Source organism: Galeopterus variegatus, unplaced genomic scaffold (genome assembly GCF_000696425.1).
Source record: "Galeopterus variegatus unplaced genomic scaffold, G_variegatus-3.0.2 Scaffold4039, whole genome shotgun sequence".
Taxonomy (NCBI): domain Eukaryota; kingdom Metazoa; phylum Chordata; class Mammalia; order Dermoptera; family Cynocephalidae; genus Galeopterus; species Galeopterus variegatus.
The window spans coordinates 180,089-205,431 of record NW_007730150.1 but is presented as its reverse complement, the minus strand read 5'-3'; the positions used below and the strand labels follow the sequence as shown (position 1 = coordinate 205,431).

The 25,343-nt window shown below is 39.3% G+C and overlaps 1 protein-coding gene across 1 annotated transcript; it reads left to right on the top strand.

Annotated features, from left to right (window-relative positions):
• Nucleotides 1–1,012: 1,012 nt before the first annotated feature.
• On the top strand, nt 1,013–23,738 carry RTCB (RNA 2',3'-cyclic phosphate and 5'-OH ligase; the record flags this gene model as incomplete). Its single annotated transcript, XM_008586598.1, has 11 exons — nt 1,013–1,091; nt 3,955–4,022; nt 5,145–5,244; nt 8,695–8,851; nt 10,500–10,656; nt 11,658–11,817; nt 13,189–13,364; nt 13,820–14,008; nt 14,696–14,806; nt 16,748–16,867; nt 21,700–23,738. Coding segments are annotated over 11 exons (1,425 nt in total), but the record flags the coding sequence as incomplete, so codon positions are not given.
• Nucleotides 23,739–25,343: the final 1,605 nt, after the last annotated feature.

Below are 25,343 nucleotides of genomic sequence, written 5' to 3'. Positions count from 1 at the left end.
ACAGGGCATGGCTCACAGGATCGCGCTGTCTCCTGGCAGGCCGCTCAGACCCGTCGCCATCGATTGATCTGTTTTTTTTAAAAAAATTCATTATGTGTTAGAAGCATGAGAGTACTGAGACCTTTGGCCTTTGTGAGAGTATAATTGGAAGACTTTTTATCACAAAAAAAAATGGTCGTTGAATTTCTTAACTGTGGCTTTGAGAGTAGGAGAATAAACAAAGCAATTTGCGAACATTGAAAATACATTTTTAAGTTATATTTAAAGATGGGACCGTCTCATAGTCTTTGATAGTAAGTTTTCTGCTGCTTAAGGTAATGTGAAAGTCTTTTTTATAAAGAGTAAAGCAGAATAAATATTGAATGCAGTGTATTCTATCCAGTATCTATACTTCCTGTACATGTGCTCAATTGTTGCTTTGTGTTGCTTCGCCCCCGACAGATTCGTTACCCCACTTCCCCTGGGTGACGGAGATGCAAAGGATTTCTCAAAGCCCATCTCTTCTGAGCAGTGAGAAGCCCCAAAGTGGTTAACTTCCCTTGGACCCTCCAGTGAGAGGCAACCCGTCCTTGGGAAATTAACCATGAATTGGGGTTCTCTTCCGGCATTTATTTTCCAGACCAGGAAGTTACAGGAAGAGAACATAGGTGGGGTTATAGTTTAACAATATAGGCTGGTAACTTTCAGTGAAACAAGCCAGATGGCATTCCAGTAAGGCAATTAAGTGGTCCTATCAACACAAGCTTATCTTAGCAAACATTCCTTCTCCCTCTAGCAGTTTTCCAGCAACTTAGATATCAATCAGTAACTCATCTGTCTTTGAGCCAGCAACCTTGCTGTGCCACAAATCTTTATCTTACACCAGAGACTTATAGCCTGAGGAAAATTTCCAGTCCTCCACAAGGTCAGTATTTGAAACTGCAAGACTTTGGAAAACCAGGCTCTGTGAAGTACATATGCTTTTTAGTATATTCCACACTCAGTCATCGTTTTTCCTTTTCTTTGGTACCAGGTTGAAGGAGTTTTCTATGTGAATGATGCTCTGGAGAAATTAATGTTTGAGGAATTAAGGAATGCTTGTCGAGGTGGTGGTAAGTACATTACAGTTTCACTTGTGGTAGTACAAGTGGTTCCTTCCCTGTGGCCTGTAAAAAATAATTCAAATAACTATAATTTTAAAATACTGTCAAGGAATGATCATGATGTGATGTGGGACCAAAAAACTTACTTGCTTGTGATCACACTGTTAGTCACTTGGCCACGTAGAAAGGATTTGTAGCTGAATGGACCTGGTTTGTTTCTCAGCTAATCTTGAACAATAAAAGCAACAGCTACCATTTATCATCCACTTACTATGTGCCAGGCATTTTACTTGGTGTTTTACATAGATTATCTCATGTAATAAAGTAACTCTAAAAGGAAGATATTATCATCTCAATTTTACAGATGTGTAAGTTAAAGCTCAGTGAAGTTAAATAATTTTAATTTGCCCGGGGCCACACAACTTCTTGGTGACAGAGCCAGAATTTGTATCCAAGAGTGTCTGATTCCAAAGCCAGTTCTTAACTAGTTCACTAATTAGCCTTCCTGAGCTTCATTATCTCATGTATAAAACAGGACGTATTATACCTATTTTGCAGACCTGCAATGAGGTTTAGAGATGAATGTATAAAGCTCTAAGATAATACTCTAATGGTGATGGTAGAAAAGAAATTACCTAGTTTTAGTCCTTTTATTTTTTTTATTTTTTAACGCCATTTTAATGTCACAATATGAATATACCCACAATTTAGAATTCCTAAAGATAAGATTATTCATTCTGCTAGTTCTCATTGTAAGAAAACCATGGCAGTTAGGCCACCATGTTCATAGAATTAATTATATACATACTTTTATATAGAGTTAACTTTTTTTTTTTTTTGCTTTTAAATTTATTTTATTTATTGAATCGATTATACATATTTTGGGGGTTGAACATTGAGATATGTTGATTAAATCAATATTACTAGCATAAATATTGTTCCAAATGGTAATTATTCTTTATGCCCCTTGTCCAACCTCTCCCCTTCCCCCATTCCTTCCCCCACCCTCCTCTAATTGCCCTAGATTTCTTCTCTCCTTCTGACAGAATAATGGTTACTTTGTTAACTTGTTGCCTAGATGATCTGTCCAATGCTGAGAGATGTGATCAGGTCCCCCAATATTATCATAGAGCAGATGCGTCTTCTATCACTCTGAAATGGGTTTTGTGGAAAGAGACATCCTCTTCTTTTCTTTGTCTCTGCTGGTGACTCTTCTTGTGTGAATGCACTCCAGTGGTTGGCAGACCATCTGCGTGGTGGCTGTGCCATCTAGCCGCTTTTGCAGCAGCCATGGTTATTGTGGTGGCTGTGGTGGGCCACCCACGTGGAGGGGCTGTTTTTGGCATGCTCCTTGGCACTGGCAGTATGCCTGGTTGTGGGGTGTGTTTGGTCCCCTTCTCCATGCCTCTCGTCCGTGGACAGGCCCCAAGGCGCTGGCGCCATGTGCCTGGTTGTGGGAGAGGGGACCAGTCCCCTTCTGCATGCCTCTGGGCCAGGCGAGGCCCAAGGTGCTGGCACGGTGTCCCTGGTTGTGGGAGAGAGGTCCAGTCCCCTTATCCTTGCCTCGGGTCCCTGGGTGAGCCCCGAGGTACTGGCGTGGTGTTTCTTGTGGGAGGAGAGTCTGGTTTCTGACTCTGTGCCTCGGGACACTGGGAGGGACCCAAGGTGCTGGCTTGGTGTGCCTGGTTGTGGGAGAGGGGTCCAGTCCCTTTCTCCGTGCCCTGGGTTTCTGGGTGGGCTCCGAGGGGCTGGCATGGTGTGCCTGGTTGTGGGAGGGTGGTCTGATCCCCTTCTCCATGCCGCGGAACCATGGGCAGGCCCCAAGGTGCTGGCTTGGTGTGCCTGGTTGTGGGAGAGAGGTCCAGTCCCCTTCTCCATGCCTCAGGTCCCTGGGCAGGCCCTGAGGCACTAGTGCAGTGTGCCTGGTTGTGGGAAAAAGGTCCAGTCCCCTTCTCCATACCCCTGGTCCCCGGGTGGGCTCCAAGGTGCTGGCATGTTGTGCCTCGTGGGAGGATGGTCTGGTCCCCGGCTCCATACCCCGGGTCCCTGGGTGGGCCCCAAGGTGCCGGCTCAGTATGCCTGGTTGTGGGAGGGTGGTCTGGTCCCCTTCTCCATGCCCTGGGTCCCTGGGCATGGCCCAAGGTGCTGGCGTGGTGTGCCTGGTTGTGGGAGAGAGGTCCAGTCCCCTTCTCCATGCCTCAGGTCCGCGGGTGGGCCCTGAAGTGCTGGCTCAGTGTGCCTGGTTGTGGGAGAGAGGTCCAGTCCCCTTCTCCATGCCTCAGGTCCGCGGGTGGGCCCTGAAGTGCTGGCTCAGTGTGCCTGGTTGTCCTTTTATTTTTTAGATCAGCAAACTAACGTCCTTCCTCTCCCACCAGGATATGCTTGCTTGTCTAAAATGACACAGCTACCAAGTGAAAGAGCTGGACTAGAACCCCATATCCCCTGACTCTCAATCCAGTGTTTTCCTACTTCTTCCATGTTGCCCTTCTTTGTCACTTAGAATAAAACCAGTGTTGATTTTTTCTCATAAATAATGTGGACTCTTGAAAGAATACTATTTTTATATTGACAGTATAAAGTTTGATAGTTATATCTTACGTCTCCCAGTACCTTTGCAAGCAACCTTCTCGTGGTATACACAGAACACTGACAGAGTGTTTGTAACTAGTCTAGTTGCCCATACTATCTTTCTTGTGTGTGTTGTTCCTTCTTAAAGTAGCTCCCTTCTCACTCGCATCTCAAACATTCTTCTATGCTTTGTTGTTTTAGTAGCCATAACCACTACCCCTTCGTGTAATGCAATCTAGAAACATGAATATAATTCTAAAAATCAAATGTGTCCTTTTTTCTAATACTGAATTTTTGTCTTCAGGTGTTGGTGGCTTCCTGCCAGCCATGAAACAGATTGGCAATGTGGCAGCCCTGCCTGGGATTGTTCACGTGAGTCAGAGTTCAGAGCTTTAATCATTTACATTTGTTTGTTGAATGGATGAATGGCCATGCATGATAGTGGTGTCACTTAGACAATGACCTTTGAACATCTACAAATAACCATGGACCTAAAGAAATAATTGAGTCTTGATAGCATCTCAGTTTCTGGTTGCCTTTGGCTAGAATCTTTAAGTGTCCGAGAATCTTTGAAGTAGTTTTTATGTTTTCTTGTGTCTTTGTCATAGTAACATCATTATTGCTGGATCAGTGCACCGCCATCGTAGGTTTCACTGTGGCCCTATCAAGAGGATGGTTGGAGAAGGAATGGAAAGAAGTGTGGGGTTAGGACTGAGGGGACAGAGAGAGGACAGCATAGCTATTCTGGACATGATTGGAAAAGAAGGGTGGTGGCAATAATGGGTGAAACTGAAAATGATAGAACTGTGTGGGGCCCCACCACAGTCTGACATTCACATTCCACCATGAGAGGTAGATGTTGAAAATGGATCCATTCAACAGACATTTTTTGAGGTCTTTTACAGTGCTGGGTACACAGGAGGTGAGTGGGATGAAATGGTGTGGCTTGTGCATTTAAAGAATTCATGTGTCTAGGTGTCTTCATATATTCTTACCATGTTTGACCTGCATTATTCCTGGGTCAGGGTCTTTTCCTACGCCCCAGATGTAGAAAGTACACAGTATTTATACCATCAAATGGATTGCATTTGTCTGTAATTACCTAAATTCTAATGACCTATATAAATTGAATATTTCCCTCTTCTTAACCTGATACAACCACAAGTTGTCAATGTCTGCTGATCATCTTTAAAATGTAATAACACATTAAAGTTAGTATGTGATCCTTTTATATCATGTTATACTGAAGCTTTTCTGTTTTGGGTTTCCTTAGCTAACAGTAAAAGTTTATAAAAAGTTTTTTTCTCACTGTACTTAGCTTTGTGATTAGGCATTCTTACACCTATTTTGCACCAATACAGAAGATTTGTAGAGATAGAATCTTTATTTTGGGAAGGCTTCACCTGCAGCCTATTTGAGAATCAGTATCAGGTCCATCAGGTAACCCAAGTGCCAGGTTGAGACAGCTATATTCATTTTCTAATTCTCTTTCAGAGATCTATTGGCCTTCCTGATGTCCATTCAGGCTATGGGTTTGCTATTGGGAATATGGCGGCCTTTGACATGAATGACCCCGAAGCAGTGGTATCCCCAGGTAAGGTCACTGTGCATGTCTGCTGTTAGGTGTGTAGTTTCTACCTGTGAATCATAGCCTTTCTGAAACAGAGCACTGCTTCTCTTTGTGTGCATAACTCAGTCTCATCTAATTCTACTGAGGTTTTTTTTTTCCATCACATTTACTAAGAGAATTGATTGTGGATACTCAGAGATCATTAAAATATCAAGCAGAGGGGGCAAGGGAAAAATATCAAGGCATATTATTTCTTGAAAAATTTTGAAGGCTCCTACCAAATCCAGACACTATTCAGACACTGGCTACAAAAACATACTGAAAATTTTCTCTGGCAGATTTTATATCTTTGTGACTCCATTATCTCATAGGCAATTTGGATCTAATAATGTTACTTACGATATTGCATTATTATGAGGATTCAATGAGTTCAGCTGTTCAGTAGCACTGAACAGTGCTAAGCACACAGAAGTACTTAATAAGTGTTTGCTCCCATCATCATCATTGTTCTTCCCCTCTAGTTGTGTGCATCTCTTTTGCTGTGGTTATGAAGAGCTTTCACTGAACACATTCCATTCCAGAAGTAATATCTTTGCTTTCAGAAAGTCTACATAAAAAATGAAAGTTTAAATGATATCGTGAGAGTTCTGCCTCTGGCAGTGGTGGACCAAGTTATTTCAGACCAATCTCCTGCTGAAAATAATGAGAAAGGCTGGATAAATTTTTTTTTAAAAGGGCTGACCCCATGGTGCACTCGGGAGAGTGCGGCGCTGGGATCGCAGTGGTGCTCCCGCCGCGGGTTCGGATCCTATATAGGGATGGCCGGTGCGTTCACTGGCTGAGTGTGGTGCGGTCGACACCAAGCCAAAGGTTGCGATCCCCTTACCGGTCACATAAAGGACAAAAAATAAATAAATAAAAAGTTTGAAGCCACAGGAAAGCTACTAAAGCAGTATGAATTTGTGAGGTAAAGATACAGATGAAGAGGAAAAAGGTCCAAATATGTGAGCCCAACATTTAGCATTGTTTTTCTCTTAAGGAAATGGCAAATTTCAATCAGTAAGAATATAAATGATTTAAATGATCCAGTTAATAACCTTGACCTCTGATATGTGTGTGGTTGTGTGTGCACATGCATTATGATGTACCAAAGAAGTACAGAATATACATTTTTTCAAGTGCACCCAGTTTTTATCAAAATTGACCATATGCTTTCAAATTTCAAAACATTGAAACCATTTAGACCCATAGTTTTCAAACTTTTGGGTCTCAGGATCCCCTTATACTCTTAATTATTGAGCATTGATCTCAAAGGCTTTTATCAATGTTTACCTTATTACAGATTAAAACTAAAAAATTTTTCAAGCACGAGGATACACAAGTACATGTTTCATTATCTATCAGAGCAAAGATGTTGTCACATGTCATGTAGCCTTTGGAAAATCTCACTGTACATTCATGAGAGAATAAGAGTAAAAACAAACAAATAATATGTTAGCATTAATATAAAATGAGTCACCCCAGGACTGTACTTAAGAACCACTGGTTAAAGGATATTACCTGACCACAGTAGAATTAAGTTAGAAATTTTTTTTTAAACAAACTAGAAAAAAACTCACATATGTGGAAATTAAGCAACATGATTTTTAAAAAACCCATGGATCCAAAACAAAACATAATAGAAATTAGAAAATTTTAACTAATGTTAATTAAAAATACATATATCTAAAAATTGAAAAAGTTGAGAAAAGAGAACTCTTATTCGTTCATTTTCTGTCAGTTATAACAGAATACTTGAAACTGGATAATTTATAAAGAAATGAAATTTATTTTTTACAGTTTCGCAGTCTGGGAAGTCCACAGTCCAGAGGGCACACTTGGTGAGGGCCTTCTTTTGGGTGGGTCCCATGGTGATGCAGCCAATCACATGGGAAAGATGGCAGGAGCGCTTTCATGTGCTCTCCTTATAAGGCCACTAGTCCATGACCATGACAGCCCATTAAACTGTCAACCCATTACTCCATGAATGGATCAATCCGTTCATGAGGGCACAGTTCTCACAATCCAGTCACCTCTTAAAGTCCCCACATTCCACCACTATATTGGGAGTTAAGTTCCAACATGAGCTTGGAGGGACATTCAAACCACAGCACTTGTACACTCCTAGTGGGAATGTATATTGGTATAACCACTATGAAAAACAATATGGAGATTCTTCATAAAATTAAAAATAGAACTGCCATATGATCCAGCAGTCCCACTTCTGGGTATATATCCAAAGGAACTGAAATGATTATCTCAGAGAGATGCCTTCATGTTCCTTGCAGCATTATTCACAGTAGCCAAGGTATGGAAACAACCTAAGTGCCCATCAACAGGTGAATGGTAAAGAAAATGTGGTGTATATATACAGTGGAATTTATATAGCCCTAAAAAAGAAGGAAATCAGTTTTTAAATATTGAAGGGGAAAAAAGGAAATCCTGCCATTTGCTACTACATGGATAAACCTGGAATACATTGTGCTGAGTGAAATAAGCCAGACATAGAAAGAAAAATACATCATGATCTCACTTATATATTGTGGAATCTAAAAAAGTTGGACTCAGAAACAAAGAGTAAAATGGTGGTTGGGGAGGGGATTAATTGCAGAGATGTTGGTCAAAGGATAGAAAATTTCAGTCATGAGATGAATAAATTCTGGAATGTAATGTACAGCATGGTGACTGTAGTTAATAATAATGTGTTGTATACTTGAAATTTGCTAAGAAAGTACATCTTAAGTGTGCTCACCAGAAAAAGAAGGGTAACTGTGAAGTTATAGATATGTTTGTTAGCTTGGTTGTGGTAATCATTTCACAGTTTATATGTACGTCAAATCATCACATGGTACACCAATATATATAATTTTTATTTGTCAATATTAATAAAACTGGGGGATGGTTAAAATTAATACTTATGTCTAAAAATTTGGGGTTATTGTTAATGCCATCTTTGGCTGGAAACAAATAGCCTTAAATGCTCAAATTAGGAAAGAAAAAATGCTGAAATACAAGTAGAAAGATGGAAGTAAGGAGCAAAACTAATGAAATGAAAAAGTATTCAAGAGAAAGGACCAAGAAAACCAAAAGTTGGTTATTTGAAAAGACAAACAGAATTCATCAACCCCTGGCAAGAGTAATCAAGGGGAAAAAAGAGGCACATTATTCACATTTTGATCTCTATTTTAGATGTTACTCATTTTCATGACTGCCTCCCTGGCCCATAAAGTACTACAAGTACTTTAGATACTTCAGATTATTTTACTGTCATCAGACTTTACTCAGCAGAGAATCACTTTGTTGGCTACTTTAAAATATAGTTATCTTTAAAAGAATGGGTATCCTTTTTAGCCCTATCTTAATGGTAAGAAACTACAGGTGACAGTGCTCAACCACCTGGTTCTAATATTTGACTAACTTTTCTGTATTTTATAGGTGGTGTTGGATTTGACATCAACTGTGGTGTCCGCTTGCTGAGAACCAATTTAGATGAAAGTGATGTTCAGCCTGTGAAGGAGCAACTTGCCCAAGCTATGTTTGACCACATTCCTGTTGGGGTGGGATCAAAAGGTGTCATCCCGATGAATGCCAAGTAAGAGCACAAGTTCGCAATTAATGGAATGGGAGAGATAAAAACCACATGACTCTCAGCTTCATTTCCAATGTAGGACACATGAGAGACAGAGATTGTTCAGTCCCCTTTCAGGAAAGGGTAATGAGTTATTTTTTTAAGCATGAGGCCCAGCCCATTTATTAGAGACATTAGTCAACTGATGTTCATTTTAACAACTTTTGACAGAGAGTAGTATTTGTAATAGAATAATATCCACTGATGTTTACTGAGCACTTCCTATATGTAAGGCACTGTGTATCTTCATTTTATCTAGATAATAACCCTACTATTATCCCTAATTTACAAGAAAGGAAACTGAGGCTTAGAGAGTTAATAGTAAATAAGCTTAATAAGTGATATCAGGATTCAAACAAAAGATCCTTTGACTTCTCAAGCTATATTCTGTATCCCACTGGCTTCTGTCAGTGAACCTATTTATCCATGGCCACCTTTTGAATGATAGCACTAAGTGTGTTCTTCTCTTAAGTAGAGAATTAAATATAAGGCTACATTGTTACTCCCTCTCAGATAGCCACTGACTACTATGTCATAGTCATGTAAAGCAGTGCACTTTAAATTTTCCAGAGAACTTCAATTGCAGAATAATGTACTTAAGTATGTTTCTTTGACATCTTATGCTTTATCTTTAAAATTCATGTGAATTTTGCATTCCAGTCAAATATATGTATGTATGTTAATGTAAAAATGTTTTTAGCTATTACCTGTTATGTAACTCCCCCCACCAAAAAAAAAAAAACCTTGAAGTAAAATTCATATACTTAGGAGATGCTTATTCTGTGATTTCACATGATCCCTGACATGCAGCCCTACTTTGAAAAGCATATGTGGAACATAAAAATAAATTCCAAACATCTTTCCAAATATTTTAGATAGGAGTTTCTTCCTAATAAATAACTGTTTGAAATGGACTGTTATTTGGGTTAGTGGGGAGGGAATATTGAAACCTAGTCTTGGACTGGCCAGTTAACTCATGAGTTCAGATCCAACTGCCCAAAGAAAAAGAAAAAGAAAACTAATCTTTCCTGGTAGTATTTTGGAGACAGCTGGACCTTGGATAAAGATTAAAGCTTTATTTTAACGTATATGTATCTCAGCTTCAAGATGCAGGTGCAGTAAAGCCACACAGTACTTTTGTGAAGGTGGGAATAGACCTTAAAATTTAACCTGTGTCACCTGAGGAAAATTGGATACCTTCATTTATTATTTGTCCATAATTTTTTATAAATTATTAATGAAAGCAGGTAGTGGTAAAATTAGTGGTAGATTAAAGTTATAAAGTTTCTTTGGCTGCTTAATCACCTCATAGAATTCAGGATTAGAGAGGCAAATCTAATGTAAAAAAGAGTTGAAGAGTATGAGTGGCCATTTAAATGTCAAGTAGAACTATAATCATGTCTAATAAGGAATTTACCACTTTATATTACAATTATTTATGTGACTGCTTTCCTCAAAAAACTAGGGTTGCTGAGAGCATAAATATTGTATCTAGCACAAGGCCTGGTCTACAAGAGATAGTGTAGTTTTCTTCTGCCCTTTTTATATATCGTCCTTAGGTTTTGATCTGCCTTTGCTGTGAAATGACTAGCACTTTTTATTACTCATCCAGAGACTTGGAGGAGGCGTTAGAGATGGGTGTGGACTGGTCCCTAAGAGAAGGCTATGCCTGGGCTGAAGACAAAGAGCACTGTGAGGAATATGGAAGGATGCTGCAAGCTGACCCCAATAAGGTTTCTGCAAGGGCCAAAAAAAGAGGTCTTCCTCAGGTACTCTCACTTTAGACGGGCAACATGTTTTGGGGTTTTTTTTTTTGCATATTTTGTTTTTGTTGGGGGGGGAATTTATACCTTCCGTTTATTATTTATACCTTCCTCAGGTTTATTCATGGTATATCAAAAAGAACACAAATTTGTTTGTGCTTCATTCTTATTCTAAAAAGCTACCAGGGGCTTGCAAATGTTCATAAAATAAGATATCATGAATTAGAAGTGGATGGGAGAAAAATGGAATATGAGTATAAAGCTACAATATATGTCAAAATTACATATGTATGTACTTGGACAATCTACAGATTTGACCAAAAGTTTTCTGGCCTCTTAAGATGAAAAGAGATACCTTGTCAATTTATGGTATCCATGAGATAAGAATATACTGAATGTTTGAAATTTACAGTTAATTATGATTGCTTTGCCACTTGTTCACTGTGACCTTGGCCAAGACTCTTGGGCCTCTCTGGGTCTGATTTTCTTGTTGAAAATTGGAATAGTTAAAACTTGACAACCTCAAAAGACTCTCCTAGCACTGCCATTCTTTTGTTCTCTGAATCATCTGTTAGCTCCATGTATGGGATATATTCTGATGTTTCAGAATTCATTTGAACTTGGACCTTGTCTAGGAGTCAGCATTTACCAGCATTTGTTCCAAAATTTGATCCTTCCCTTCATGATGTTTAAGATTTTTAAAATATTTCATGAGCTATTTAATGGCCTGAGGTTTTTTTGGGTTGTGAAGCTTTTAACATGTGTGTACCTCAAGCATATAATGATACAATAACATTCAGGAGCTAGTCTACATTATTTTTGTTGTGTAGAATATTGTTTTAAATGAATGAAGCATCTCTAAGGCTTAGAAATTTTTTTGTTACATAAAACAGTATTATGGTTATTTTGTTGTTGTTGGCTTGTTTTTACCTATTTGCTTTTTAAATAGATTTTTTTTAAACACCAGAATAGAAGCTATATTTTATCCGACATTCTTACATTTGCAGCTGGGAACCCTGGGAGCAGGCAACCACTATGCAGAAATTCAGGTTGTGGATGAGATTTTCAATGAGTACGCTGCTAAGAAAATGGGCATCGACCATAAGGGACAGGTGTGTGTGATGATTCACAGTGGAAGCAGAGGCTTGGGCCACCAAGTAGCCACAGGTATATTCTAAACCTAATTTTTGACTTGGTGCTAAAATGTACATGTTATGGGGAACCAGATAGAAGTTTGAGAGAAAAAGCTGCGGAGCTATACTGCATGGGTTTTCATCCTGTTTCTCCTAATTTGTGACATCCAACAAATTAAATAACTTCACTGGGCCTTAACTTTCTCATCTGAAAAAAAAAAGTGGGTAAAATAATTATTTCATATGGTGTTGTCATGGGAAGTTAATGAAATGTTTATGTAAAGCACTTAAATCAGTGGCTGACACTTAGTAGGTACTCAGTAAATGTTAGCTGCAGTTATCATTGTGTTTACTCTTATGAGTTACTATCAGGCCAAGAAAGCGTGAGAAAATACTTCTGTGAATTTTATGAAGTAGGCATTCGTTCAGCAAATATCTATTAGATAACCTACTCTGAAAGATTACATGTTATGGTGGATTCAGTGATGAAATAAGCAGGTACTTTGCCCTCAAATTGTCTCCTGAAGGAGAGGTCATATTCTTTTAAAAGAAAAAAATAAAGATAAAAGGTAGTAATTGATAAAATATTATGAGAGACAAAATAATGTGTTTAGGAAAAAGATTTCAGAGATGGCTTTATGGACACAGTGTTTGAGATGGGCCTTGCAGTTTAGACAATTACACAGAAAAGACTTTCATGACAAAAAGGTAGCATGAACAAAAGCAAGAGACAAGGAAATAACGTTAGGTCACTTTGGATGACTTGTAGGGGATGTGAAATGATTAATTATACAGAAAGGAATATAGACACATGGAAATAAACTTTATGTCTCATGTTATAGTTCAGCCTTGTATGTACATTTCATCCTGTGGAATTTAACAATTTGTGCCAGTCTGACCCTTTAGACTATTTAATCTAAATAGATATATGAAGCATTGACTCAGAATATTCTGTTGAGTACTTCTGTGTACTCTGTCAAGGATTTGATTTTCCAGCAAAAGATGTAGCTCTTTTATATTAAGGCACTAAAAGTTACATTTTACTGCCATCATGGTTTTTAAAAATACTACTTCTGTTCTTCATTCACACGTTGGGAGAGGAGTAACTAAGACCATGTTGTTGCTATTTGTGTGCACATCTCATTCTCCTTACAAGTTCCTAGGGCACAGATGTTGATTTTGTATCCCACATAGCTTGTGTCACTGCGCTCTGACAGAGAAGATTCTCAGTAAATACTGACTGAGCAAATAGATGAATTCAGAAACACATTGAAAGGAAAGTTGTATTTCACTTGGTTTTTTGTAGAATGAGTTTGAATGTAACCTACTACCTTTTTGCAATAAATCTGAATTATTTATTTAAGGGAAACCTAACTGGTTTGGTCTTGTTGCTCTCTTGTTCCAGATGCACTAGTAGCTATGGAAAAGGCTATGAAGAGGGACAAGATTATAGTCAATGACCGTCAGTTGGCCTGTGCTCGAATCGCTTCCCCAGAGGGTCAGGACTACCTGAAGGGAATGGCAGCGGCTGGGAACTATGCCTGGGTCAACCGCTCTTCCATGACCTTCTTAACCCGTCAGGTACAGTTGAAGTTGCTCTTCTGTTCCAAGTTATTTGTGATGAAGTTAAGTGCTTTGAAACTTGATGCAGTCAAATCAAAGCCTGTGGGTTTTGATTTGGAAATTTATATAAATCAGCAGAATGTCAGACATGAGGAATGAGAGAAGAGAAGCCAAAATTATTCCTAGAATTTGCCTTGAGCAGCAGAGAGAATAGAAGTGCCATTCACGAAGAGTCAGAAGGCTGGGGAAGAAGCAGTACTGATGGGTGGGATCAGGAGGAGTCAGGCAGCTTTTCAATCAAAGTTGGAATTGAAGTTGAATTGCTATGTCGTCTAAAAGGCAGTTTTTGTCCTTTAATAATACTGTTCTTCTTTTAAATCCTTCACTCCCTTCAGGAACAGACTAGCTGAATCAGTAAAATAAGTTCTGAAGATCTGATTCTGGCTGCTTTTAACTTAAGCTTTTTCTCTTAGGCTTTTGCGAAGGTCTTCAACACAACCCCTGATGACTTGGACCTGCATGTGATCTATGATGTTTCTCACAATATTGCCAAAGTAGAACAGCATGTAGTGGATGGAAAAGAACGGACACTGTTAGTTCACAGGAAGGGATCCACCCGTGCTTTCCCTCCTCACCATCCCCTCATTGCTGTTGATTACCAAGTACGTAGCCCTGCATTTGTGGTTTTAAGCAGTGGGGGCTGATTTACATAGTTCCAAATAGGGATTGCATTTAAATAGGAAAGTAGCAATTGTGAAAAGAAAGTAGTGTCACAGGTGAGAACAGTGATTCCCAATATTCTCTAGACACAGTGACTTCTCCCCCCAATCATTTGTGCTTGCAGTGTGCAGTATGCTGTCTAAAAAGTGCTGCATTAAGTATATTTTACTTCATTAAGATGAATTAAGGCCTTTGAATTATTGGAAGACAGGATAAAGATTAAACCCAGTTTGTTTCATCCCTCTTATCCTTTTGGTGCCTGTCTGTGGTAGAGTTAGAAAGACCCTTAGCCTGCCCTCTCATTTTACAGATGAGGAAACTGATGCCAAGAAAGGGCAGGTACCTCGTCCAGGATGGTGGTTCTAGTAACACTTCCCTACACTTTTGGATTTTGCTTTGCTCTTACATCCAGTCTTTCCTGGTCCTCACATTTTCATGCCCTTTCCATTCCCTCCCCTCCCAATTATCAAAGAATCAAAATAATGTCTAAATATAGTTGTAAGAGCACTGTGTTTAGAGGCCCAGGTTTCTCCCACAATTATGCAGTACAAGAGGAAGTTTGAATTTCCAAGTATAAAATGCTAATGCTTTTTAAAATTTTAACGTGTTTGATTTGTGTACATCCTCAGCTCACTGGACAACCAGTACTCATTGGTGGCACCATGGGAACCTGTAGTTATGTTCTTACTGGCACTGAACAGGGCATGACTGAGACCTTTGGGACAACCTGTCATGGAGCGGTAAGGAAAACAGAAACTTCCTTAGAAGTGCTCTCTTCAGTTTATTGTTTTGTATTTTGACAGGTAAATGTACCTGATTAAGCATCAGCAAAGTTGAAGTTTGGGTCTGTCATATCTTCTGCTTTAAATTATTCCCCACATGTATACTATTTTGTGAACTGACCAAAATCACCTAGTATTTCTACCTTAGTGAGGTCATGGTAGGGGCAGGGACTCATCTTTGCAAGTCTAGATAATCCAGACTAGGGAGCTGTCACACTAGCTGAGTTTACTGTAACTAGTTTATAAGTGATACAACTTTTTTTTTTTGGTGGCTGGCTGGTACGGGGATCCGAGCCTTCTACCTTGGTGTTACAAGGCTGCACTCTAACCAAATGAGCTACCCGGCCAGCTGTATAAGTGATATAACTTTAACTGATGCACATTTACATCACGGCTTATCTCAATGATGACTGGTTTTATTTGCTCAATTTGCTTCTTCCTACTGGGTGTGTCCACTCAAGATTTAGGGGATACGCCCTATTTGCAAGTCAGAGTCCATATGTAATCTGCAAACCCATTTCAGCACATTGCCTCTTCTAAGCCAGAGGTCAGTAAACGTTTTCCTTAAAGGGCCAGACAGTAAATATTTTAGGTTTTGAGGGCCATATGGTCTACCAGCTATTTATCTGTGCTCTTTTAGTGTGAAAGCGGCCATAAGTAATATGTAAATAGGAATTGCTGTGTTCCAATAAACTTTATTTACAAAAACAGGTGGTTGGCCAGATTTGGCCCAGAAACTGTAATCTATTCTAAGCTATCAGAGTGCTTAGCCACTGTTGGAATGAGAAATACAGAAACTATCTAGAATACCTTCTCATAGGACAGACCCTCACGGATATATTTTAACCCTACTCTGATTGTTTCTCATTGCTAGCTGCCTCCCAACTCCTGATTTTAACCCAGTGATTCTCAACCAGGGTGAACCTCCTGCTCCTCAGGGACATTGGCAATGTCTGGAGGCATTTTTGATTGTCACAGTTGGGGAGAGGAGGGGGTTGCTATTGGCATCTAGTGGGTAGAGGCCAGGGATGCTGCTAGACATCCTACAGTGCACAGGACAGCCCCACCACACAGAATTATCTGATCCAAAATGTCAATAGTTTTGAGGTTGAGAAACCATTTTAAATCACAAAGAGCACAAAGTTTTTGTGATGATAGACCTACTGTTTACAATTAAAGTTTTACTTATTTATATTGAATCAGTGATTTACAGTAAATAGAAATACACAAACTAAATCTTTAAATACAAAATGCTTTTTTGTTTTGCATTTTTATATGAGATTTTTTTCTATCTGGTCTTTTCCCTTGATATAGACAGAACAGGGGTCCCTGGGTACTAGAGGAGGGGCCCCAGGCCCACTCAGATATCTAGAAAAGTTCTGGTTGGGGTTTATTTAACACATGTATAATAAACACTTAATTTGTGCAGTCACTTTTCTAGACACTTGGCATGATTTGATGACCAAAGCAGACAACAATCATTGGGACTCAATTCTAGTCAGGGAGTCATACACTCACAGCAGATACCATAAGTAGATCATGTGCACAGCAGGTTAGATGTGATGCCCTCATGACCTCCTCAAGGTTTGGATGCAGCCTTCCATATTATGACCAGAATGACAGACCCTAGGACCAACTGGAAAATATGTGGACTTTTGATCCACATATCTTTATGTAGATAGAAATATATTTTCCCAAGGGATATGATGAGGTTTATAACAAAAGGCACATAGTAAGGTTAATAAAGTAGAAAAAGATTGTTTTTTAAACCCTTCTAGTTAAAAGAAAAAAAAATCAAGGAAAATGCTTATAATCCTAAGGCTTTAAATAATTGCTGGGATCAAACATAAAATTTAGCTCAGAATTTATAAAGAGAAATTTATTCCTTTCCTGTTCTAGGGGCGTGCATTGTCTCGTGCAAAATCTCGACGTAATTTAGATTTCCAGGATGTCTTAGACAAATTGGCAGATATGGGAATTGCAATCCGTGTTGCCTCACCCAAACTGGTTATGGAAGAGGTAAGTGAAATTTTGATAAATATTCAACATAAAACCATTTATGATTTATGCCAGTGCACGGAGACAGCAATTTTTGGTATTGCTAACAGAAATTCCTTGCTTGCTTGTTTTTAATGACCTCAATTTCAGTTAATCTTCTTTGCTTTATCTTATTTCAGTTTTATATTGTCTTCTCTTTTGTTTGGAGATTAGGTACAAGCCAAGTCCATAAAAATGGTTTTTACCATATTAGTACAGTCTCTGTAAGCTTTAAAAATAGTTTGAGCTGACTCAACTTAATCTTGCCTTTGCATAGTTGTGTACTGGTACTGCATTTTGAAAGCAAATTCAGAAAGGGTGAAGGACATGTTTAGAAAAACATAGTTTCGTTTGATTCACAGGGGAGCTAAGATTTTGTTGAGATTATCTGTATGTATGTGTACACATGGGTGCATATTTAAATTAGAAACAATATAACTCCTTTCTTAAAAATTTAAGAGAGAGTGGCCAGTTAGCTCAGTTGGTTAGAGCATGGTGTTATAACACCAAGGTCAAGGGTTCAGATCCCTGTACAGGCTAGAAAAATAGTCATCCAGAAGCTCAGTGTCCTAACACAACTATTACCTCCTTTTTTAGAATACTTACTGCCATATTTTTTCCCTAAATACTTTTTAAAAAGCTACTTAAAATTATAGCTTACAAACATTTTATAGTCATTTTTTAAATTTAGCACATTAATATAAAATTGTTCGTGTCACTTTATAATCATTGGTGAATATTCTAACAACTGAGTACCTGTATTAGTCCGTTTTTTGTTGCTATAACAGAAATACCTGAGACTGGGTAATTTATAAGGAAAAGAAGTTTATTCGGCTTATGATTCTGGGACAGCTACATCTGACATGGGCCTCAGGCTGCTTCTACTCATGGCAGCCAGCGGTGGGTACAAGCAGATCACATGGCAAGAGGAAGCAATAGAGAAGAGGTTCCAGGGTCCTGTAAACAACCAGCTCTCGTGAGAACTAATAGAGCAAAAACTCGCTCATTACTTCCCCCGCCTAGGGAGAGCACTAATGCATTCACAAGGGATCCAGTCCCATGACTCAATCAGTTTCCAACACTGCCACATTGGGGATCAGGTTTCCACATGAGTTTTGGTGGGGACAACACATCCAAACTCCATCAGTACCTTTGTTTGTGCCCACAGTGGACATTTAAGTAGCTTCCAAATTTTTACTGCCATAAATTAAATTGTAATGAGTATCTTCATGCATGAAGTTTTTTCCCAGATGTTTTAATAATTAGAGTGAAGTTTCTAAAGAAAAACTACTGAGTCAAGGTATGACAAATTCTTATTTTTAATAACTATTAATTTTCCCCTGATCTTAAGAATAATACACACTTAATTTAAAAGGTCTGGAAAATACAAAAAAGAAAACAGAAAACATCTAGAATTCAACCAGCCAGATTTAACCACTGTTAACATTTGGATTTTTTGTTTGGGGGGGGGGTTCACTTGTAACAAATGGTTTTTTCATTGACTCATTTAGCTAATAATTATTAAACATCTGCTATAATTAGGTACTGTTCTATGTGCTAGGGATACCGCAATGAACAAAACTAACATAAATCCCTTTCTTGTGGAACTTACCAAATAGTAGAATGTATAGCGTTAACAACCAGGTGAGTGCTTTGAAGTAAAAGCAAAGCAGAGAAAAGGGATAAGGAAAGGTAGGGAGGGGTGCAGTTTTAAATTAATTGGTCAGGAAAGACTTTATTGAGGTGATATTTGAGTAAAGACATGAAGGGAGTGAGGGAACTGGCTACATGGTAATCTGGAGGTAAGTTTTCCAGTCAGAAAAGACAGCAAGTGCAAAAACCCTGAGCCAAGGTTATACATGAAATGTTCGAGAAACAGCAAGGAGGCCAGGTGTGACAAGAGTGAAAAAGAGGGAGGTGAGGTCAGAGAGGTAGGAGGTGTCCGGTCACGTGGGTTCTTTTTTTTCTTTTTCCTTTGCAAAAGGACTTTTGTTTTTATCTGAGCAAAATGGAGAGACATTGGAGGATTTTGAGCACAAGAATGATATGATCTGACTAGTGTGTTTGCATGCTGGTGAGAAGAATCTAGAAGAGAAGTTGATGGTGCAGAAAAGAGGAGGGGAAATTACTGAAGTACTGTACTTGTTGATGAGAGAAGGTGGGATCTGGTGTATATGTGGACAGGGTTGGTCTGCTCGGAGCACAGATAATTCATCCTTAAAAAAAGGGGAGAAGATACAGGTGCAGATAGGTGAGGAAGATACAATGAGAGGGTCTGTGAGAATTCTCTTCTGGTTGCTTCTGTTTTTTTCAGTGTAATAGAAAGTAGGGTAGCAACTGAGAGTGAGCGTACAGGAGATGGTATGAAATAATCATCTAGGAGAGAGAGAGTGATTGGCCCAGTGAAATTTTGGGTGGTTGCCAGGCAGGCAGCACCAAGGGCCCACTTGAGCTAAATTTAGTGATTGGGTGTTTTTCCAAGTACGTTCAGCTGTATAGGTACAGGCCTGAAATAGGTGTTGAGTTACCTTTCACCAGGTTCACAAGTACAGCACATGAAAGAGAAGCAAGGTTGTTGAGGGTGTTGCAAAGGGATTATAGGTCCCAATGGAGTTAAAGGATTGTTGGAAGGGGGCTGCCAAAGGACAGTGAGCAGGAAACCTAGGCCATGATCACCAGACTGGGATGCTTAAAAGTGAGATTTTGAAGGAGTGTTAACCTTTGGTAGCGACAAGCTCTGGGCTATGGTCCTGGAAGTGAATGTGGAGGTAAGCAGAGCTGCAATCACTGGAGGAGCAGAAATCAAGAAACTAAGACAACAGGTTACCGAAAGGGCCCTCTCCCTGGATAATAAAATCATTCAGAATTACAGCAGGAGAGAGTGACAGTGACCCAGGAGCTAGAGTTCTTCAGCTAATGTTAGGGAGTGATTCAGACCTACAACTGGAGGTATGGGTGGTATAATATGACAACTGCAAGTTTCAAACTGGGAGTGCTTTGGGTGGAAGGAAGGAGAATGAAAACAACCATGAAGAGCGAGGACACCTGTCCCCCTGTGGGCCCAATGGCATGACCCAGTTTGGGAGAGAAAACAGCTACCACTTCAGAAAGATGGCAGTGAAGGGCCAGCCCGGTGGCGTACTGCTACAGTGCGCTGCTTGGGAGCATGGTGGCGCTCCCGCCGAGGGTTCGGATCCCACATACAAACCGGTTCCCGCTCACTGGTTGAGTGAGGTGCGGGAGCAACACCGAGGGTTGCGATCCCGTTGCCGGTCCCGGTCCGGTACAGGCGCGACACTTAGGATTGCGATCCGTTGCCGGACACGACAAAAAAAAAAAAAAAAAAGAAAGATGGCAGTGAAAATGGTATCCTCAGTGGAGATCCATGTTTTAGTAAGAAGAAGAAAGGAAGAAGGAGGGGATTTTGTACTTGACTCTCTGGAGGGAGTTCCAGAGGCTACAGTTTTAGAAACTGGAAGAGAATGGGAATGGGATAGAAAGGGTATGTACAGAACCCCATGGGAATTTACAACTTCATTTCTCCACTCATCTTAAGAATAATACATGCTGTTTTAGAAACTGGAAGAGAATGGGAATGGGATAGAAAGGGTATGTACAGAACCCCATGGGAATTTACAACTTCATTTCTCCACTCATCTTAAGAATAATACATGCTTTGGGCCGGCCCCATGGCTCACTTGGGAGAGTGCGGCGCTGGTAGCACCGAGGCCGCGGGTGCGCTCACTGGCTGAACATGGTGCGGACGACACCATGCCAAAGGTTGCGATCCCCTTACCGGTCAGAAAAAAAAATAAAATAAAATAATAATAATACATGCTTAGATCTGAGCAGCCTAAGCTGCTTGTGTTGATGTGAATAGAGATAAAGGGGGGGTATGTGATGAGATTAGTTCTCATGGTGGCAAGACAGTGAGTGTATGTGGGAAGGAAGGGCAGGAGTCTTGCTAGAAACAAATTGTGCGTGAGTGTATATACACACATGTATATACAGACATAGATACAGATGTTCCTCAGTATCTGTGGGAGATTGGTGCCAGGACCTCCTGCATATACCAAAATCCACAAGATGTTCCTTATATAAAATGGCATAGTGTTTGCATATAACCTCCTGTATATTTCACATCATCTCTAAGTTTCTTATAATACCTAATACAATGTAAATGTTATGTAAATAGTTGTTATACTGTATTGTTTACGGAATAATGACGGAAAAGTTGGTACATGTTCAGTACAGACTGAACATGGTTCTTTTTTCCCCAATTACTTTGGATACATGGTTGAATCCATGGATGTGGAACCCACAATTAAGGAGAGCCAACTGTATGTGAATTTAATAACTTTCCCTTATTGTGGAGGTAATACATGTTCATTCCAAAAATTTTGGAAAATGCAGAAATATATAAAGAAAGAAAATTAAAACTGCCAATAATTTCACCACCAAAAGATAATTACCACTAACATGGTGGTCTGGTGCATTTCCTTCCAGTCAGGTATTGGTGTGTATGTTTTATTTAATCACATTTACTGATTTTTCAAATTATACAAGTAAGACATGTTCTTTAGAGAAATTCTGTGAGATACAGAAAAAATGTAAAACAAGATGACACTTTTATCTCAGGACCACTTACCAACATTGAGCTTTCTCTTTTTTCTAATCTTTGCTAATTTGATAGCAAAAAAAAAAACCACCTCAGCATTATTTTAACGGACATATCTTTAATTACAGGTGAAGTTTAGTGCTTTGAAAGAGTCTGTTTTCGGTAGACGTTTACAACGTGTGATTCCTCCCTGCAGGCTCCTGAGTCCTATAAGAACGTGACAGATGTGGTAAATACCTGCCATGATGCTGGAATCAGCAAGAAGGCCATTAAACTGAGACCAATTGCTGTCATCAAAGGCTAGAACCTTGACCAGTGGGGCTGCCAGACACCACTCACCCTTGCTGAAGTGGAAGTGGACTGAAATGCTTTTCAGACATCAGACTCGAGACCTGACCGCTTCCAAAGTGTGCAACTGTAACTGCCATGCTGAAATGGCTGACGGGGAGGCTGCCACTTTCAGGAGGCTGTGTTGTAAAATAACCTTCCGAGAGGAGTCCCATTGTCCCCATTTGGAAAGGGATGAATATGCTTCCTCTTCACTTGTCCCACAGACTTTTACAAAAATCTGTTAGGGTTAGAGGGAGGGGTCTAGAAACTGCCTTACTCAGTCATACAGGTCTCTAATCATCAGAATGAACTTCTATACACCAAGCTGTGTTTACATCCCAAGAGGTGTCATGAAGAACATTCTATTAAATAAGGTTGTGGAATGTTTCCTTTCTTCCCTCGCTTTGTCACTTTGTCCATCATGCACCCATTTGCACACCACCTCTGCACTGAACAAAACACTAAATATCCCTCTTACTTGGAGAGCACTCGGGGTCATAATCAGGATATTAGATGAATGGACAGTGGGACACGTTTAGGATGGAGTGTGTGTGGAGGTATAGGAATAGGGGCCAAAAGAGAAAATGATTTTTTATAGGCTTGCTACCCTTCTCATTCTAAATACAAAGCAGAATTTTGACTTACCTGCATCATGACATCTGCTAGTATCTGTTATTAAGTAGGCGTGGCCTGGCAAGCTTTTTTTTTTTTTGAGTAATACCTTGTACAGCAGTAACAGAGAACATTCAAATAGACTAAATATCTTTATATTTTGTGATTGAATTATTTAAAAAGCAGTAAATGGCCAAAGCTGTGACATTAACAGTTGCTCTGTGTTGACAGGTTGACTAGTTTTGTGCCACCTAATCGAATTTCATATTAAGTATGGTGACACCTCAAAGATGTTAAAGGCCCTGTAGTTATAGGTTACTAAGCCTTGGTTGAGTCCAAACAGCCAGTAAGACAGAAAAATCTAATAAAGTTACAGTATGTTGTTTAAATTTTGTGCTTAATGTTTTAAAGCTTTGAAGAATTTGTTATTTGATTAACTTTGGAGAGGGTTGCTCTTCTCTGATTTTCTCCCAGGTTGCATTTAGAGACTAATCCTAAAAATATTCTTTTTTAAAACATCTTTCGGCTTATAATAAAAACCTCCTTTGGAGTGTCTTCTATATCCTGCTGTTTGAAAGGCAGGAGAAAAGTAGACTTCCTCTGAAAAATGACATATGCAATAGCAATAACATTTCTTTACTCTGAGCACTCAGTAACTTAATTTTTTTGATGGTGAAGTTTAAAATTACCAATAAATAAGTTAGAAACCTTACTGTGATACTTATGGATTATTCATGCCTTCAGACTGGACGGGCCACTGTTGTGCACAGATGACTTAAGGATGCAAATCTACCAGTGAACACCAGAGGGCACTTAAAGATGAGAAACTGGCTTCTGGCAAGGTGCTTGATTCTGCAGAGGTGAGGCAACATTACAGTGTCTGTGTAGCCTAGTTGCACTGTAACTGGGCTTGCCCTATGTCATTTGATGATGTCATTTGAAACTAATTGAAAGCAAGGTCTCCTCCCAAAACCAGCTGATGTCAGTGCAGGAAATGCTATAGGTCATCTTAAATACGTAAGTTGAGTTTTATTAGATGCTTTGAAAATTACTCTTTGGTGAGGTGAGGAGAGGAAATGAAGGGAAGAATGGTTTACACAATGGAGTTTTCTTTAATAAACTTTTCCCGGATGTTGCATTCTCAGCAAACTTGGCCTCTGTTCATGACCACAAAAAGTAATGGTTAATATTTTGAGTTCAAAAAGGAAGATATGTTGTTTTTCTTATTCTAAAGATGTTATTTCCCCATTTAAGGGAAAAGCCACTTAAAAATAAACCTTCATATGAAGCTGGGGTAACTGTTTTTATTTTCCTGAGTAAAAAAAAAAAAATACTTGTGCATGTGCATACAGCTAGGAATGCCCTTTGAGGGAGCACTGTCTGGTTCTTTCTGTTGTGAAGGATGAGTCAATCACTGTGCACATTTTTTCCTATTTTTTTTTTTTTTTTAAAAAGATGACCGGCAAGGGGATCTTAACCCTTGACTTGGTGTTGTCAGCACCACGCTCAGCCAGTGAGCGAACCGGCCATCCCTATATGGGATCCGAACCTGGGGCAGCACTGTCTGGTTCTTTCTGTTGTGAAGGATGAGTCAATCACTGTGCACATTTTTTCCTCTTTTTTTTTTTTTTTTAAAAAGATGACCGGCAAGGGGATCTTAACCCTTGACTTGGTGTTGTCAGCACCACGCTCAGCCAGTGAGCGAACCGGCCATCCCTATATGGGATCCGAACCTGGGGCCTTGGTGTTATCAGCACCGCACTCTCCCGAGTGAGCCACGGGCCGGCCCATTTTTTCCCATTTTTAAGAGCTCCAAAGTCAAAGTCAATTTGTAACTAATATTCCCAAAAGTATTGACATTCACACATTGATGATGGGCTGTATCATTCCTGTTATTAGTATATGGTTAGGAAAATCAATTCATGTAGTATGAACAAAATATTGACACATTAATTTTCTAATTTTATTAATATTTCTTGGATCAGCAAGGAAATGATGTAAATGTTGAATAAAATCTTGCAGATCTTAAGATTATCCCATTTTAATCTTAAAATTATACATAATGTAATCTTTGAAAACTTAGGCACAAGATAACTAAACATTTTTTTTAGCTTCTATTTTTTTTTTTTTCTGCTTAAGACTGCATTTTTTCCTAATGTTTATTATAAGGTTTTTCTTCTATTTCTGAGAATTCCTTGCAAAGTGTCACTTACATTGCTGAAACATTTACACTCTGATATGCCAGTGCACAACTTACACAGTTCATTCTGTCTTTATTTCTTAGTTATGTCTTAGTCTTTTGCATCTACTCCAGGCCTTTACTATATGGGATTTTCATGTAGGCAGGGAGTATGAAAGATTGTGTCCATCTGGATTGTTTAAATATGGAGATGCTGTTCATTATCAAGCAATCAGGCACGTTGGAGTATGCCAAGTCTTTTTGATAAATTCTGATCTTTAAAAGTTCTTGCTCTGAAACGGATAGCCAGTGATCCAATGAGAAGGTAATGTTGTAACTGGGATTGTTACAGAGAAGTGAGTAGTGATTTAAGTTGTACCTTGCAGATATGTAGTAAATGAAATAAAGTGCCAAGCGTATTGTAATGCTCAACATGTTAAAGAAAAAACATTTGTGCTTTGCGTTTTAACATTTTTACGTATGATTTTGGTTCTTAATGAATTACAGAGGGAGGATTATGTGAGCCATTCAGTGGAATGTAGTGAGGTTGGGGAGGTAAGTATTATCCCCTCATTACAGATTAGAACATGGCCTCAAAAAAATCCAGCAACTTGCCCAAGGGCAGCTAACTAATGACAAAGACAGGCATAGAGAGCCAGTTCTTTTGACTTGCAAGTTTAATGCTGTTTTCCTGATGTCACACTGCCTCCTTTAACCAT